Here is a 15,347-nt window from a genome sequence, read left to right as displayed (position 1 = left end):
CCTGAATGATTAGGATTTAGATCAAAATGAGTTGGAATCATGTAGACCATTCAGGCCGTAGCGGACTAATGTGCTGACCTGAAAATAATACAGCAAGTCAATATGAATAGTGTGTAGGCTATACTGATGTACACTCATATGCTCAATTGTAAAACACAGCAAGGTAATCCATTTACATAGTTACAGCCCATTTTTTGTACATTTCTGTGGGTAAACACAATTTTTAATGATGATTGTGTTTGATTATGTTATTGATGCTGAGTCATAATACAAAGTCAGTCCAACTTTCTGATTGACACTGCATCAAACATTATTTCCATGAAAACGTCATCTAAATAATTTCAGCCATCTTTGTGGTACCAAAGTAAAATGATTAGAAAGGGCCAATTCTGTCTCAGTTCTGTGCACCAGCATTACTCTGGTAGGTATTATCGGAAGCAGGACATTGGTTATTTTCCATTACAAACAAATTTAAATCACATTGAAGCTACTGCCCCGCATAACTGTTTGACTAAGTAACCCACTGTTGTAAACTTTCCTTTATTTTCTTACCCTCAAACAAATTGAAGACGCGCTGAATGCTGGGATTCTGCGGGAACGGGGAGATTGCAGAACGCCATCTTTAAACCCCACAAAAGGCCAGCTACAGTTGTACACCGGGATGAAAAACAGTATCTCTACAGCGGGATATAAGTTCAGATCGTGGAGATGGTATGATTGTTCCCCGGTTAAGTAATCAATAAGGAACTGTCCGATGGGACTGTGACGGACGGTCACGGGACACCGCGAGAGCCTTAAACTGTTGTTATCACAGGCAGACAACAACAATAGACGGAAAGACAACAACAACGGACTAGCTCGCTAGCTAGCATCTTGCCAAGCGCTGCGCTGATTTCAAATGCTAACTGAAAGCTAGCTAACGTTAGCTACTTCATCAGCAAATCTGTCAGGTTGCGCTGACATTTGACCGGACGCTGTTTATAGTTGGTACTGGGTATCCAGCTACATATACCAGGGCAGTTAGTCATCGCTTTGCCACTTTAAAACAATTTTGGACTGAATTTTGGGTTGTGGCTTTAGCTAACGTTAGCTAAAAGCTAAGTCCCGACTTCTCCCCCTCCCCAGCGGCCCAGCCGGAGATGCGTGGAAGATGTCGGTGTCGGGGCTGAAGGCCGAACTGAAGTTTTTGGAGTCCATTTTTGATCCAAACCACGAACGCTTCAGGATCATTGACTGGAAGCCTGACGAGCTGAGCTGCCAGTTTAATGTAACTGGGGAAAAGCTGTTAATTATCCACTGTAACATAACGGTAAGGGGACAGGAACACAAGTGCCGGTGTTTCCGGGATTTATACACTTCTCTTGTTAGTCGTTAGCGAGCTAAAGTTAGCTGGTTAACCTGCTAGCCAGGTAGCAGGGTACCTCCACAACTGTACAATGCGATGCTATGCGGGACAGGTTTTTACGTAGTTTCACGCAAGTGTCAGTGGGAGCTACGCAGTCTTGGTAGGTGGTTTGTTGGTCTGACAATCTGGCATTAAATAGTGTTGATAAGCAACCTTAGCTGTGAGCTAACGCTGCACTCTGAATGCTAATGTCGTCAACCTAAATTTTACGTTATTTAGTGACTATGTTAACCCTGCGGCGCGCAGGTATATAACGCTAGTTATAACGTTAACTAACTCGTTTTTGCTGTGTTCCACTGTCTTTAGGAATCGTATCCATCTACGCCGCCAATATGGTTTGTGGACTCTGATGACCCGAGCTTGACGCAAGTTTTGGAGAGGTTGGAAGATGTGAGAAAAGGCAGCACTCTGGTAACGTTACTTATACTAACTCGCTTGTTTCACTATGTGTCACTAAGGAAAACATAACGATTTCTGTACACTTTGTGAGAATCTGCTGTCAATTTTATTATTTATAGCGAAGGTTAACCGTAAAGCCTCTGTCATACAAAATATCGCCTGAACACATACACTGTGTCAGTGGTTTACAACCTTTTTTGTCCGATGTTCACCCACACCCCTATCAAATGGGCTTAAGTACTCATTTGATAGATGGGATAGTTTTATGGTATTGTTCAGTGGTATTTTTCAGTAGTTATGGTCAAGTTTGCAGTTGTACTACTGCCATTTGGAGTGACAGAAACTGGTTAGCAGTTCTGTTAGCAAAGGCAATGGGGATTCAACCATTTACAGTATCTTCACTTTTAGCTTTTTGTTGTCTTTTTTTCTAACTAGTCTTTTGGCAGTCTTACTCAACTTACAATTGACTCAGGTTGGTGGAAAACTGAGGCATGTCTTGTGCAGACTACCATAGTTGGTAAGTTATTGTGACAATAACTATAAAGATCACCATCACAGAAATTTGTAATCTTACTTGTGTGTTGATTTTTCTACTAAACACAAATATGTGGATATATATTATCAAATCAGAACAGAGTTGATGTAGCCAGAGCCAAAATGCTTAATATGTCTGAGGTATATGGCATGTGACTGAATGAAAAGACTACAATTTATTTGTCTTAACTGAATTGCTTGGCTTAACAAGTATTGACCAGGCTGCCTCTCAGCAGGAGCATTTTCTTTGCATTTTTGTAACACAATGCCAGCCTGCTGTGTTGAGCTTCATCAGAAGGAGGCAGATAATTGTGGTGCTCTCCTCCTTATTTTGGACTTTATTGTGCCAGCTATTATTTACATGTTAAGTTCACTTAGATTTTGTATTAGCATTTTAGACTACATTTTATAAAGTGTTTGTCCTTAAACATATTTTGCATCATTCTTGCAAGATTTTTGCTATGTTGAACTAGTTAAAGAGAGTGTTCACTTATGCAGGTTGAGTTTTTGCCATTTTAGTGTTAAATGGGCTTTAAGTTTCTCGTGGGCTTTCATGCTTGAACAAACAGCTTGCATGTGCTGCATACATGTTTGTGACTTTGTACTTAGAGAATGGGATGAACGTGTATAACTGGAAAGTACAGACAGACAGGCAGGGTTTCAGCAGACCAAATGGCTGTGTCATTAGATCATTGGGACAACCTTTGAGGTCAAAATGTCTGTGAGTGACAGGTTCTTGTAATCTTATGTGTGGTGTGACATCCTGTGCTTAGATAGCCTACTTATTCATGCTGCTCTATTTGTAGGACAGAAAATATGCTTTTTATAGAAGTGCTGTCAGCTTTTTTGGACACAAGATTTTTTTTTGTTTGCAGTTTGCACCATTAACTTAGTCCACATTCAGTTAAAGAATACAACATTGTTAATGTTGTGTGTTAGGTAAGGGACAAACCTTGCCTTCTTGTGGATAGATAAGATCAATCTATTTTCTTACTGTTGCACAGATGGTTTAGCAGTACCCTATTTTTGAATTGCACCAGATTTGCAAAGGCAGAACATACTAGGTGATGGCAGCTTAATTACTATGTTGCCTAACTCTTTTTGTACAAGTACAAACAATGTTAGTCTTCCTGCATTTATTTTGCAGTGCTACGTGCTAAGTGTTTTATGGTTAAATCCATATGTGAGTAACTGGCCCTAACTTTATTGCTACACTTGCTACACATTACAGAGATTGCAAGATTTTACATTATTCCACATTTGCAGTTTGCAGTTGCTTGGTCAATAATGTAATCATGTATTGTTTTTTGTCTCACACAATCATGAATTGCTAGTTTTGCATTCAGCAACCTGTGATATTTAAAAAAAAATCATATTTTAGCGATGCCCACTTACATAGTCATCTACTCGCATAATATACTATGTATATATACAGTATAAACTACTGTTGTTCATACCTGCGAAAGTGTTTCTGTCACATGTCTGCCATGTAGCATTGCTGTGTAGCTGCATTTGCAATCTTGAATGGTTTATCTAACTCTGTATCCCCTCCTCTTTGTGGTTGTCTCTCCTAGCTTTTGCAGCAGTTGAAGAAACTCATTTGTGACCTTTGTCGGCTGTACAATCTTCCCCAACATCCAGATGTGGAGATGCTGGACCAGCCCCTACCTGCAGGCCCTGTGGGACAAGACCGAAAGGCAAGGCTGCCTAGTTCGCTCTTGTCAAATACTATGGCACTGAATAGCACAGCCAGGACACTGCCATTATTTGATTACTTTTAAGGAATATTCCATGCATATTTAAATTAGAATGTTTAATTATGCACTTCCAAACCACTTTTGCTCAGTAATCAAATAGCATACTACATTACAGAGGGGCTTGGTCATTTATATGAAGTTGCTCTCTAAGCTGATCAATAGACTCTTCTTGTGGTCATGGTCAGTAAAAGGTGGTAAAAAGACCAGTCTGCTCAGTGAGTCTCTTTCAGACACTTTATTCAGCCTGCCTTAATGCCTTGTTTGTTATGTGTGTGTGTCTAGCATGGGACAGAGGAGGTCACATCTGAAGAAGAGGAGGAGGAGGAGATGGGAGAGGTAAGTTATCATCTTATGTCACACTTGTGTATTTTCCTCCCATGTCAGTCACACATAATTTTTAAGAGGACTGTTTAGGCTGTTTTTATTGCATGCTAGTATGGTATGTGGTTTGGGAAAGAACATCGTTTAATAAAGATGCCGATATGTTACACATGATTACATATATCATGGATTTGATTTATGATCGACCCTGGATATTGACAAGCTAATGTTTTCTTGGTTACGATGTTATTCTAGTTAACAAGGAAGTTTTATCACATCTTTTGACTTGACACTGGCTTTGATCCCTGAGCTGTTTTTTTATGTATTTCTGGAGAACCAGAAAATATTTCAACTGTCTAAAATATCAAATACGAACCAACAGGACATAGAGGATCTGGACCACTATGAAATGAAAGAGGAGGAGCCTGTGGATGGGAAGAAGTCTGAGGATGATGGCATCGAGAAGGAGAATCTGGCAATCCTGGAGAAGATCCGAAAGAACCAGAGGCAGGACCACTTGAATGTAAGTCTTTATTCAGTAAAGTACATATATTTTGAAGTGCTGGGGGCTTATGGTTGATAACATATTTTGTCTAGGACCAAACTTCACACTTTGGGAGATGATGTTAAAGCCTACATGTAATGTATATAGAATTTATGTATGCTTATTTTGTTTCATTACTTTTGTGAATGACAAATGGGTAAAGGTTTTGAAAAACAAAGTTAAGAAACAAGGCAGTGATGAGACATTTCATGTATATGTATAAAGATTTGATTTTCTTCTGGGAAGGGCTCTCAGCTTGCTCATCATCCTGTTCAATGGCTCAGCTGTGGGGTTGTCTTGGTATCAGAATCAAAAATACTTTATTGATCCCCGAAGGGAAACTCTTTATCTGAATTGTGTCAAAAATACAATTATAGCCTAACTATGGAATCAATGTTGCATGCTGTTCACGCACTTATTTTACAATTTTGAAAAAATATATTCAACACCAGTGAAACATTCTCTCAAGGGGTGTACTGATATAAATACTGACGTCTAATAGAATTAAGCTTTCTCTTTGATGTTGGCCCACGTTAAGCACAGATGATAGGTTTACCATCACAGTAAATTGCAAAGCACTGTGTTCTTTGTCTTTATTGTTACAGTTGTTGTTTTTGTATTTTGCAGGGAGCTGTGTCTGGTTCAGTGCAAGCCTCTGACCGCCTGATGAAGGAGCTTAGAGAGATCTACAGGTCTCAGAGTTACAAGACAGGTATGCACACTGTACAAAAGTCTGCTCTTTGTTGCAGATCCAAGTGAAAAGAACACGTGTGAATAACTCTACCCTAAAACTAGCACATAAACCTACAAATAATACATATATACACACAATAAACAATACATACATCACACACAATAATCATCAATTCTATCCTCTTGATGAGAGGATTGAGTATTGGTGAACATCAAGAGTCACAATGTTTACATGATCAGAGATATTCATTTGAGAGTGAGTTTAGTTATGCAGAATTAAAAAGGTATCTAATTCTGAGGTCGGCTCCACACTCACATGGGTGTGGTGGCAGCACTGTAGGTTATTACACCCTTTACTGTTAATTGCAAAGTCACTTGTATGCTTTAGTAATGGCTATAAGCACATTGACATGCTTTCTACAGCAGCATAACAAAGTATTCTTTGAAAAATGTCGAACCATTTAAAAAAAAAAAAAAAAAAAAAAAAGAATTAAGCAGAGAGCCATTTTGAAATCCTTGAAACCTTTGAACAAGGCAAATAATTGTTGTAGAATTAGCAGACAGTGGTATGAGAGTGGAGGTGCCAGTTAAAACACATTTTATGCTTTGCCTCACTGCAATACCTTCTAGTTTATAGAATGAAAATGGAGATTAAATCATGACAGTTTTTGTAGACCTAGCATTGGGAGACGTCTGAGGACTTGTATCAATTTCTTTTGCAGGCATCTATTCAGTCGAGCTTGTTAACGACAGCCTGTATGAATGGCATGTCAAACTAAGGACGTAAGTAACTTTGGGATCTTGTGTCAAGTATTATTTTCTTTTTCTCTATGTCAGTATGAACACAGACTGATTGCATAATTTAATGACCAACAGGGTGGATCCAGATAGCCCCTTACACAGTGATTTACAAGTCCTGAAGGAAAAGGAAGGAATGGATTACATTTTACTAAATTTCTCATATAAAGTGAGTAAAATTGACTCTGCATTAAAGAAATGATACACCATTTAGGAGTCTTTTGAAGTCTGTAAATTAAACATTTTTGCTGGTTGTCTCTACAGGATAATTTCCCCTTTGATCCACCATTTGTCCGGGTGGTTTCGCCTGTGCTTTCTGGAGGGTGAGTTCATTTAGCTGGTACACTTTTCACAGTTTCTTCCATCCCCACTGACCATTTTCAAGTTGAGGCTGAGTTAGTGAACAAACTGTTAGATTTAAAATGGTCTTTCTTTTGAAAGAGGACTTCATTGTGTTGTTCTGATACCCCTTTCTTTGCTAATTTTTTTCTTTCCTTGCTTTAGTTATGTTCTCGGAGGAGGTGCCCTGTGCATGGAACTTCTCACCAAACAGGTATATCAAATGTTTTTTCTTTTAAAGCCTTAAATGAATGTGAATTTCCACTTATCAACATTAAATATTACTATGGATTGTATTTGCATCTGTTTTACATTTTTAAAACCTACTCTTATTGACATTGGGTTTCCTGATTGCAGGGTTGGAGCAGTGCCTATTCCATCGAATCTGTCATCATGCAGATCAATGCCACTTTAGTCAAAGGAAAAGCCAGAGTGCAGTTTGGAGCCAATAAAGTAAGTGTGGAAGCACTAGAGGTTTAATTTCAAGTCAGGAAATGTCATGTGATAATGTTGACATCACTTAATGAATGATGTAGACCACAATGACAATGCTTTGACACAGAGGCCTGGTTCCCTGGCTCTTAGTAGTGGCCTGTTGTGCTGTGCGAGAATCTCCCAGTTCTGCAGCCAAAGCTGGCTATGTGGTATTTATTTCAATCCGTTTGGAGTGGGGGGGCGGCGGCGTGTCACCACTGGTATGGCCAACATAGATGCTAATCTTTTTTGCTGCAGTTTGCAGTTGCTGTCACTTGTACTTGTTATGTTCTCTTAATGACACCTTATCTGGCTACATGCTTCTTTTGGCGTTTGATAAATTAAGTACCAAGGAAACATAGATATGTCAGAAGCTTGGTCTCATTGATGAAAATCACATTTTGGTGTCATGTTTTGAAGTAGACTCACTAGTCTCACTTGATTAGTTTTGGGGTTCATCCTTTACCCATCTGATAAATGCTGGGTAAGCATAATGTGCAAATGGGATAAAGTTTATTTGGAAAACATACATTTTTTTTTTCTTTACATTTAAACCTCTGCATCGTTTCAACGTAAGGTATTTTAATTAACTGACTATTGAGTGCCTCTCACAACACCTACTAAAATAGAGAGAGCGATCTGTATTTTTATTTGTCAACCATTATGTCTTAAAATTGGACCCCTAACACTTTTCACTCAAGGTCAAACAAGAGTTAGGTGTCTGTGTGGTGCTAGAGGTGAAAAGACTTGTTTTGATTGTGTGTGTGTGTGTGTGTGTGTGTGCGCGTGCATGTGCATGTGTTTGTTTGTTTTTAAGGAACAAAATGGATATATTGTACACATTCCACTTTCAGATTTACACAGTGACCTGCGATAATCCGGTGTTTGCTGTCAGTGTGAATAGGTCAACACATGTTAGACAACCTGCTGTCATGACCTGTCTCAACCAGAGGTTAAGCACTTAATCTGAAACCACTTCACTTTAGTATGAAAAGGTGAAATAGCCTATAGAGTTACTATAGGGTCACTATAGAATTGCTACAGTCTTACACAATGTCTACACAGCCCGTGTAGCGAATGCAGCACATAAGCAGAGCAGTTTCAGTCCTCCTTCTGTGTCTACACATGATGCATTCAGGCACAGTATTGTATAAGTCACCCGCATTTTTGCAGCGCTCACAGCCCAACACACGACTGAAATTATTCATGTAACCTCGCTAAATGCCTCCTGTGTGGACAAGCGGTTACTGTAGATATTGTCTGCAACTTTTAGCCTTCTTGGCCATAAATTATGTTTTACTTGGCTACTTAAGGCTGGTTTCACAAAAAGATTTTAGTCTGTAGTCTTAGGCCAGTCTTAATTTTGTTCTTAGATTAGTCTAATGCAAGTTAGACAGTTTGACAATAAAAAGACTGACTTACTGTAAGTGTTAAAAATTAGCCTCCCTACCCTCCGGCTAACTCAGAGCTAAGAGCCATGTTTCCATGGTAACAATTAGTGACACCTGCTGACCAGTGGCACAGGAACACATGGCTCACAATGTGTGGTTTGCTAACAATGTTGTGGAGTCAGTGTTAAGGTAGGAAAGAGTTTTAAGAGACCGCAGTAACTCGTTGGAAATATACATACATATACTAGTGAGGGCCTCGCGAGTCATTTTTGTCTGCTCAAAGAAAATATCCTGAGCCTGACTAATGAGTTATCAGTACAGAGCCCTGCCACATTAAGAAGTCACAGCATCTCAACTCTGCTACAGGTCTGCACTGTGTTCAGATTTATTTTTATATTTTTACACTCTTTGCTGAAGTTTCACTGTAAAATGTCTGTGTAACTTTTCAATTCTTCCAGAAGGCCAACATCTTTTTTTGCTGGAGTGAAGGGAGCTGAGCGGTCAGCCATGTTTTTTTGTTTGAAAAAGGTCTTAATTTACCCAGAATTCATGGCAAATCAGTCCTAGCTAACATAGTCAAGAACTAGACAGCACGGTGCAACGATTGAATTTAGACGTCTATCTGAAGTCTGATATTTAGTTTGATCAAAGCCATCGTCAAAGTCCATTTTTATGAAACTGATCGCAGATATGAAACTATAAACATTGCTACAGTCTTAATGAAGTGAACCTTTTATCATATAGATTTGTACAAAGACTTGTGTAATTCTTTGGTTTAGCAGTCGTGTGTGTGGAACTACAGGTACCGAGCCAGGTCTTATATGAATGGTGATGACCAGGTGTGCGTGAAAGCAGTATGGTATGAATGGTCAAACAAGGGGAGTGTGTTCATTATCCTGCACCACACACTGGGTTTATTCTTGAAATTGGAGATGGTGAGATAGGTTTTTTTATTTTATTTTTTGCTTGTAGAAAACAGCTGTCATTGCTATTTCCTATTCTGTACCGTCATCATAAACCCAGTGCACACTCTAAGGTTGATTTCATTTTCATCTTTTAATGCAGAACCAGTACAATCTTGCCAGAGCACAGCAGTCCTACAAATCCCTGGTTCAGATCCATGAAAAGAACGGTGAGTGTTTTTGTCTCCAGTTTCATACGGAGTGCATTACTGACCTTGTTTAGTGAAACCAAATCCCTCCCATGCATCCAAGCTGAGGAAAATTATTGCTTGTACTGTTGTTTGTACAAAACATGGACAACATTTGCATGCATGTAGTCCACTTTATTACACTCGATTTGTATAACTGGTATAGTGGTTTTAGGGATTTATACTAGCAGGATATAGATAACAATCATACACATACAAACTGTAAGTACAACATGCTTGTGATTAAACACCATTAACACCATTTATTCACTCTAGATTGATACTTAAACAGCGCACAGTTAAGATACACCAGCTAGTGGTCTAAATGTTAAGTGTACTGCTAAAAATGGCTTTCCAAAACAGATGGAAAGAGCTGGTAGAAAGCACATCATCTTTTGTACACGACTCTTTATAAATAGTTTTAATAAAATAAAAAACAATGATAAAAAAATACAAAAATAAACAAACTCGATTGTTCAGAAGCTTAGCAACTGGTATTATTTAGTACTGGTATTATCTGGACATCAGAAATAAGTGATATAATTAAGTGGTATGTCAGGAAAGTAATGCATAGGTACGCTGATTACACACTGTCTATTATGGAAGACAAATATCATAAATAATGATCTTAACAACTATTAAAATGATTTATATTACTTGCTGAATTTGTTTACCGAATGTCTGTCATTCAAAATGTCATGTTCAGGTCCAATGTTAAATGTTATAACATTATTTCAGAGACATAGCACATTTCTATTTAAGAACTGACTGCTTTCTTACTTTGACCATTACAATTGCTATTCAGCTGTTCACAAGCATGGCAGAATAAAAGAATAACATTCCCAGGCAAACCCAGTGACTATGCAATTTATTATAAAATTGCCAATAAGATAAGAATCAACATTCACATTTGAAAGTTCATTTTATTGGAAAAACAGCACTGGTAAGTCAGTTGCTCAAAGACAACCATGAAAATTTTAGTTGTTGTCTTTGACCTCTGAAAACACCACGCTGCATTTTATAACCAGAAGTACTGGTGGAAATATGTAAATTACTTTTACTCCGTCAGGCTTCATTGAGCTATATTGAATTGTAGTTGAATATAAAAGTTGAGAGCCTGGCTGAACCTTCTTCTTAAAATTCTGAACCATTTGTGCCCTGGGTCTAACCACTGAACACTTTTTCTACTTGGTGTTTTGGTTCTTGCATTAACCAGACATGGTTGGAAATGCAGGCACAAGCCACCGAGGCAGAAAACATCTCCTGCATGTAACCCTGATACTATTGGTTGTGGAGACCTGGTGACTGTAGATTGTTTTTATTTACTGTGTAGTCATTCTTTGTTGTTGTGTGTTTCTCCCCCCCAGGCTGGTACACACCCCCTAAGGAGGACGGCTAAAACAGACTCTAGCCTTTCCTGCACTGGGACCACATGTCTTCGTCTTTTTTCCCCTCGCGACCAATATTTTTTTTATCCTGCAAACCATTTTGTTCTCTTTGAACTCCAAACCAAATTCCTCATTCAGTGACCCTGATACTAGCACATAAACACACACACACACACACACACACACACACACACACACACACACACACACACACACACACACACCTGAAATTTACATCCAAGCTCATCAGCTTCTCGCAAGGGCGTCCTCTCTTCAGATATTTATCTCTCTGTACATCTGTTGTCTTATACAATCTAATTTTTCCATTCCGACATTCATCCCGTACTCCAGGAAAACGGTGGACTAAATATTGCGCAAAGTCACGCTTTGGTTTTGGCGTTAAGCATGCCAAGGTTACTTGCTGGCTGTGAGTTGAAAGGTGCGGCATGGCTTTATCCAGCAGTCTGATGCTCCAGTTGCCGGACACTGCCCCTCTGGCCACAGACTGGATCTAAGAATGGCATGCGACATTCCCTGATATGATGCAGTGGTGGCTGGGAAGGACATTTAAATGCTGGTGGTGGGAAGAAAGTACCACTGCCTTTTTTCTCCATGGACGGCCTCTGTAATATTGTGCTCATGTATTATCTTTGTAATGCCAAGATCCCTCCCTGGGAATAACATGCTTCTGAGGCTAGCTTGCTTTCAAACCTCTTATGTTTTAAAGCTTGAAGCCCTGAGGTGGGGAGGCAGATAAAGAGACTTTTGCAGCCTGGGTGGGACAGCCTATAATGAAGAACAGCATCCTGCTGAGCTCCAAAATTGGAGACCACTGTCATCATCACAACCAGCAAATGGACAACTCCCTGCAGCAGAGGTTTGGTGTGTGGCTAGGCTGGCAACACAAGAAACATGACCAGGCAAAGTAGGGGTGTGTTTGGATTTGATCACACTGTAATGTAGTTGATTTTAACTCCATGTGTAAACATGTAAATTTGTATTTCTGCAAAAGGATTTAATTGTTTATAATGTAACCTTGTCTGGGTCTTTGGCTGGGCAGAGACTGTATTACTATATACCCTTGACTATTAACAGCAGGGGCACTGCAACTTCTCAAGACCCATTTAGAACAAGAAAAAGTTGCTTCATGGATACTCTTGCAGAAGGAAACAAAAGTACGCCATGTTCTTATGTAAGCTTAATGACTACTGCGGTTTTGTTCTTTTATATTGATTTGTAATCCTCATGTTATTGGCAACATTGACAGCACCATTCCCCTTATTTGATGGCACCTCTTAAGTACAATGGCCGTAACAATAATGGCATAGACACAGCTGTTTCTGGCATTCCAGAGGTTTGGCTTTTCATATCTAATCACTCAAACCGGATGAACCTCAGTAAGGCTATGCAGTGAAGACACAGTCTTGTGGAGTTTTGTCGTACTGAAGAAAATTAGTCTTAACAGCTTAACAGTGTAGTCACCTGCTTAGTTCTTGTAGCTGGTTCACATCCTGAGCACTTTGCCAATCCTGCAGTCGTAACAGTCTGGAGAGAAAAAAAAAAGTGACCTTTACCTTCTGACTTTTCCTTGACCTCATGGCTGGTTTTAAAATGCAGCCAGAGTTTCAATTTCACAGCAATAGTCTTGACCGTATACCCTCTGGCTTCACACCTGGGAAGAACGACTGGAGTCCGTTCCATTTCCAGAATATTTGTGTCAGTTTGATAAATATTTGTTCAGATTTGCCACAGGAAGGACCCAGCTCTTCCCATTACCACCTCTCTGGTTACTATTCATAACCACTCTCAGCGCTGCTGTACCCCTCAGCGTGCTGGGTCTTTGATGTAATGTGAATAATATGCAGAAAACTGTGTGGAGCATTCCAATGAATGCAGTTACACGTTTGTTGTGGGTGTTCTATTGTGTGGTTACTTGCATTGTTTTAAGTATATTGTCCTGAAAACCAGCATAGAAAGCTTAGTTATGCTAATTCATACAGTCATTCCTCATTTTTTAGTTGATTTAGAATTTTCTCAGTGATTTTTAACCTCAGAACACCAATATCTTTGAAACAGGTAGAAATGGGTATAAAACATACAGCTTGGTCATGTTCAGCACACGTCTGACATTGGTTTAGACTTGCAGGATATGTATAACAAGTGTCACCCTCTGTTCTTGTTTCACCACAAGCAAAATCTCAACATGACCATGGATCATTGGCATGGTTGTTAGCTGTTGTGATGCCATTTGTAACTTATTAATCACTTCATTCTGGTCACATTGTCGAGCCCACCCCTGCATTCTCTGGAGAAGCAAACTCAGGAATACATACTGCACACTTGACTTTGCAAAGGATTGCTTCAGAATATCGTCATGAAATGCAAGATTGAATGTGTCAATCTTTTTTGGGCCATTTTAAAATGACGCCCCTGTTTTACCAGTAGGCATCGCAGTGTGTGTTTTGCTGTCAAATTGCACACACTTAGATTTTCTGAATGCCTTTGAGGTTGATAAATTACTAAGCAAATTTTTGGAATGATCAGATGTGTGGAGCAGGGATTTGCTCCCACCCTCAGATTGTCCAGCGCTTGGTGAGGGGTTCAGAACACGTCTACCCTGTCTCTTTGATATTGCTGTATTTTGCATGTCAATATATCAATGGGTGTTTTTCCCAAAGCTACTGAAGGCAAAGAGTGGTTGGGTAGGGTTGTAAAAAGACTAGATGTATCCATTTTTTCAATTGTTTACTTCCTACATCAATGCACAGGATAATTTCTCCCTGTGTGTCGCTAAAGGAACCAGGTCAGATACTATATGAGACACATGGACTTATACATCCTACCTGCTTGGATACCCTTTTAAAGATGCCAGGATTCCCAACTGAAGTAGCAGTTCAGATTTGTGTGCCATCAGAACAATTGTAAGCCCACATCTTTAAGATGACCTTTGGAGTAATGGTGTGCTGAAGTCTGTTGTGCACTGAATAACAGCTTCTCTTACACCAGCTCATGTTGTCTGACTAACAAAAACCTTCTCTCCTTTGGCGAGCGACATATTGGTCTGAGGTCTGACTTAGCCAGATTCTGGGTTCTTTACCTTGCTTCATTAACTGCAGTGGCCGGGTTATAAAGTTATGCACTGTTAGCATGCTTTGGTTTGGTTTCATTTTTTTTTTTTCCATTGCAAGGGTGATTTTGACCATGTAAAATAATTTGTAAACTTGCATCAAGTTTATGAATAAAGAATTTTATGAAATAACTCTTTATTCTGTTCTAATGAAAATTGTTCATCGGTAATGAATGCAAAATAATTTGTTTCCTGGAAGAGTAATCTATCCAAAATCTCCCTGGTATTGAATGAAAATGTATCACCTCTGAATAGTTAAAAGGTTTGATTAGCTAACTTGATTTTGCCATTAAAATTCTACTAACTAAATAGGTCAAAACTGGTTACAGTGAAATGCACCTCATACATCTATTGCTTTCATTTGGGAGACTCGTTTGTCCAAAGCAACTTACATGTCAACCCCCCACATGGGAAGCAACTTGAGGTTCAGTGTCTTGCTCAGGGACACATCAGCATGTGGCGCCTGGGATCGAACCACCAACCTGCAATGAATGTAAGGAGCACTATATCTGAGCTGCAGTTGCTCCACATTGATTCTGGCTTTCCAGGTAATGCATTTCTTGTGTTTTCCAGTAGATGGTGTTCTTTGCCAAAATATGGGGGTATCAGTTTTTGTCCAGTGCTGCCATCAACTTCCAGGAGGACGCTGCTCTTTTTTTTTTTTTTGCCCCAGGATCTGAGCTAGTGCATTTGAGGCAGTGTCCCTCTGATTTGCCTTTGAATTTGTACATGCCACTGACATACATCATTGTAGCTCTTGTTGACTTACACTGTGTATATTTAAGGGCCTATGTTGAGTACTAGCTATTGATTAAAAAAAGTAGGTTTAATTCAATTCACTCGAATGACCCACACAGCAAAGCAGGTGTAATGTAGCAGCACGGCTCCATCAACACCATCAAACATTTGCAATGTTAAATAACAGGAAATGCAGCATATGGCCACAATATAGCCTATATCACATATCACCTTCTAACATCTTGACAACAAGAAAACAGTTCTGCTAGTGCAGTTGGCCCAGAGGGCA

The 15,347-nt window shown here is 39.4% G+C and overlaps 1 protein-coding gene across 1 annotated transcript; it reads left to right on the top strand.

Annotated features, from left to right (window-relative positions):
- Nucleotides 1-612: 612 nt before the first annotated feature.
- On the top strand, nucleotides 613-14,452 carry LOC122875002 (ubiquitin-conjugating enzyme E2 Q2-like). The gene is made up of 13 exons (XM_044193671.1): nucleotides 613-1,309; nucleotides 1,712-1,816; nucleotides 3,913-4,035; nucleotides 4,378-4,431; nucleotides 4,799-4,939; nucleotides 5,588-5,672; nucleotides 6,376-6,436; nucleotides 6,530-6,620; nucleotides 6,716-6,774; nucleotides 6,956-7,004; nucleotides 7,148-7,243; nucleotides 9,721-9,787; nucleotides 11,173-14,452. Exons 1-13 carry the CDS (start codon nucleotides 1,151-1,153, stop codon nucleotides 11,202-11,204), a joined length of 1,122 nt encoding a protein of 373 aa, XP_044049606.1. The 5' UTR covers nucleotides 613-1,150; the 3' UTR covers nucleotides 11,205-14,452.
- Nucleotides 14,453-15,347: the final 895 nt, after the last annotated feature.

This window comes from Siniperca chuatsi, linkage group LG1, assembly GCF_020085105.1.
Source record: "Siniperca chuatsi isolate FFG_IHB_CAS linkage group LG1, ASM2008510v1, whole genome shotgun sequence".
Taxonomy (NCBI): Eukaryota; Metazoa; Chordata; class Actinopteri; order Centrarchiformes; family Sinipercidae; genus Siniperca; species Siniperca chuatsi.
The sequence above is the reverse complement of the archived record's forward strand: the minus strand, read 5'-3'. Positions and strand labels throughout refer to the sequence as shown.

Coding starts and splice junctions, on each gene's coding strand:
- LOC122875002 (XM_044193671.1), top strand. CDS start 1,151: ATGTCGGTGTCGGGGCTGAAGGCCGAACTGAAGTTTTTGGAGTCCATT. Junction 6,437..6,529: donor TGGCATGTCAAACTAAGGAC/GTAAGTAACTTT, acceptor AATGACCAACAG/GGTGGATCCAGATAGCCCCT. Junction 6,775..6,955: donor TCGCCTGTGCTTTCTGGAGG/GTGAGTTCATTT, acceptor TCCTTGCTTTAG/TTATGTTCTCGGAGGAGGTG.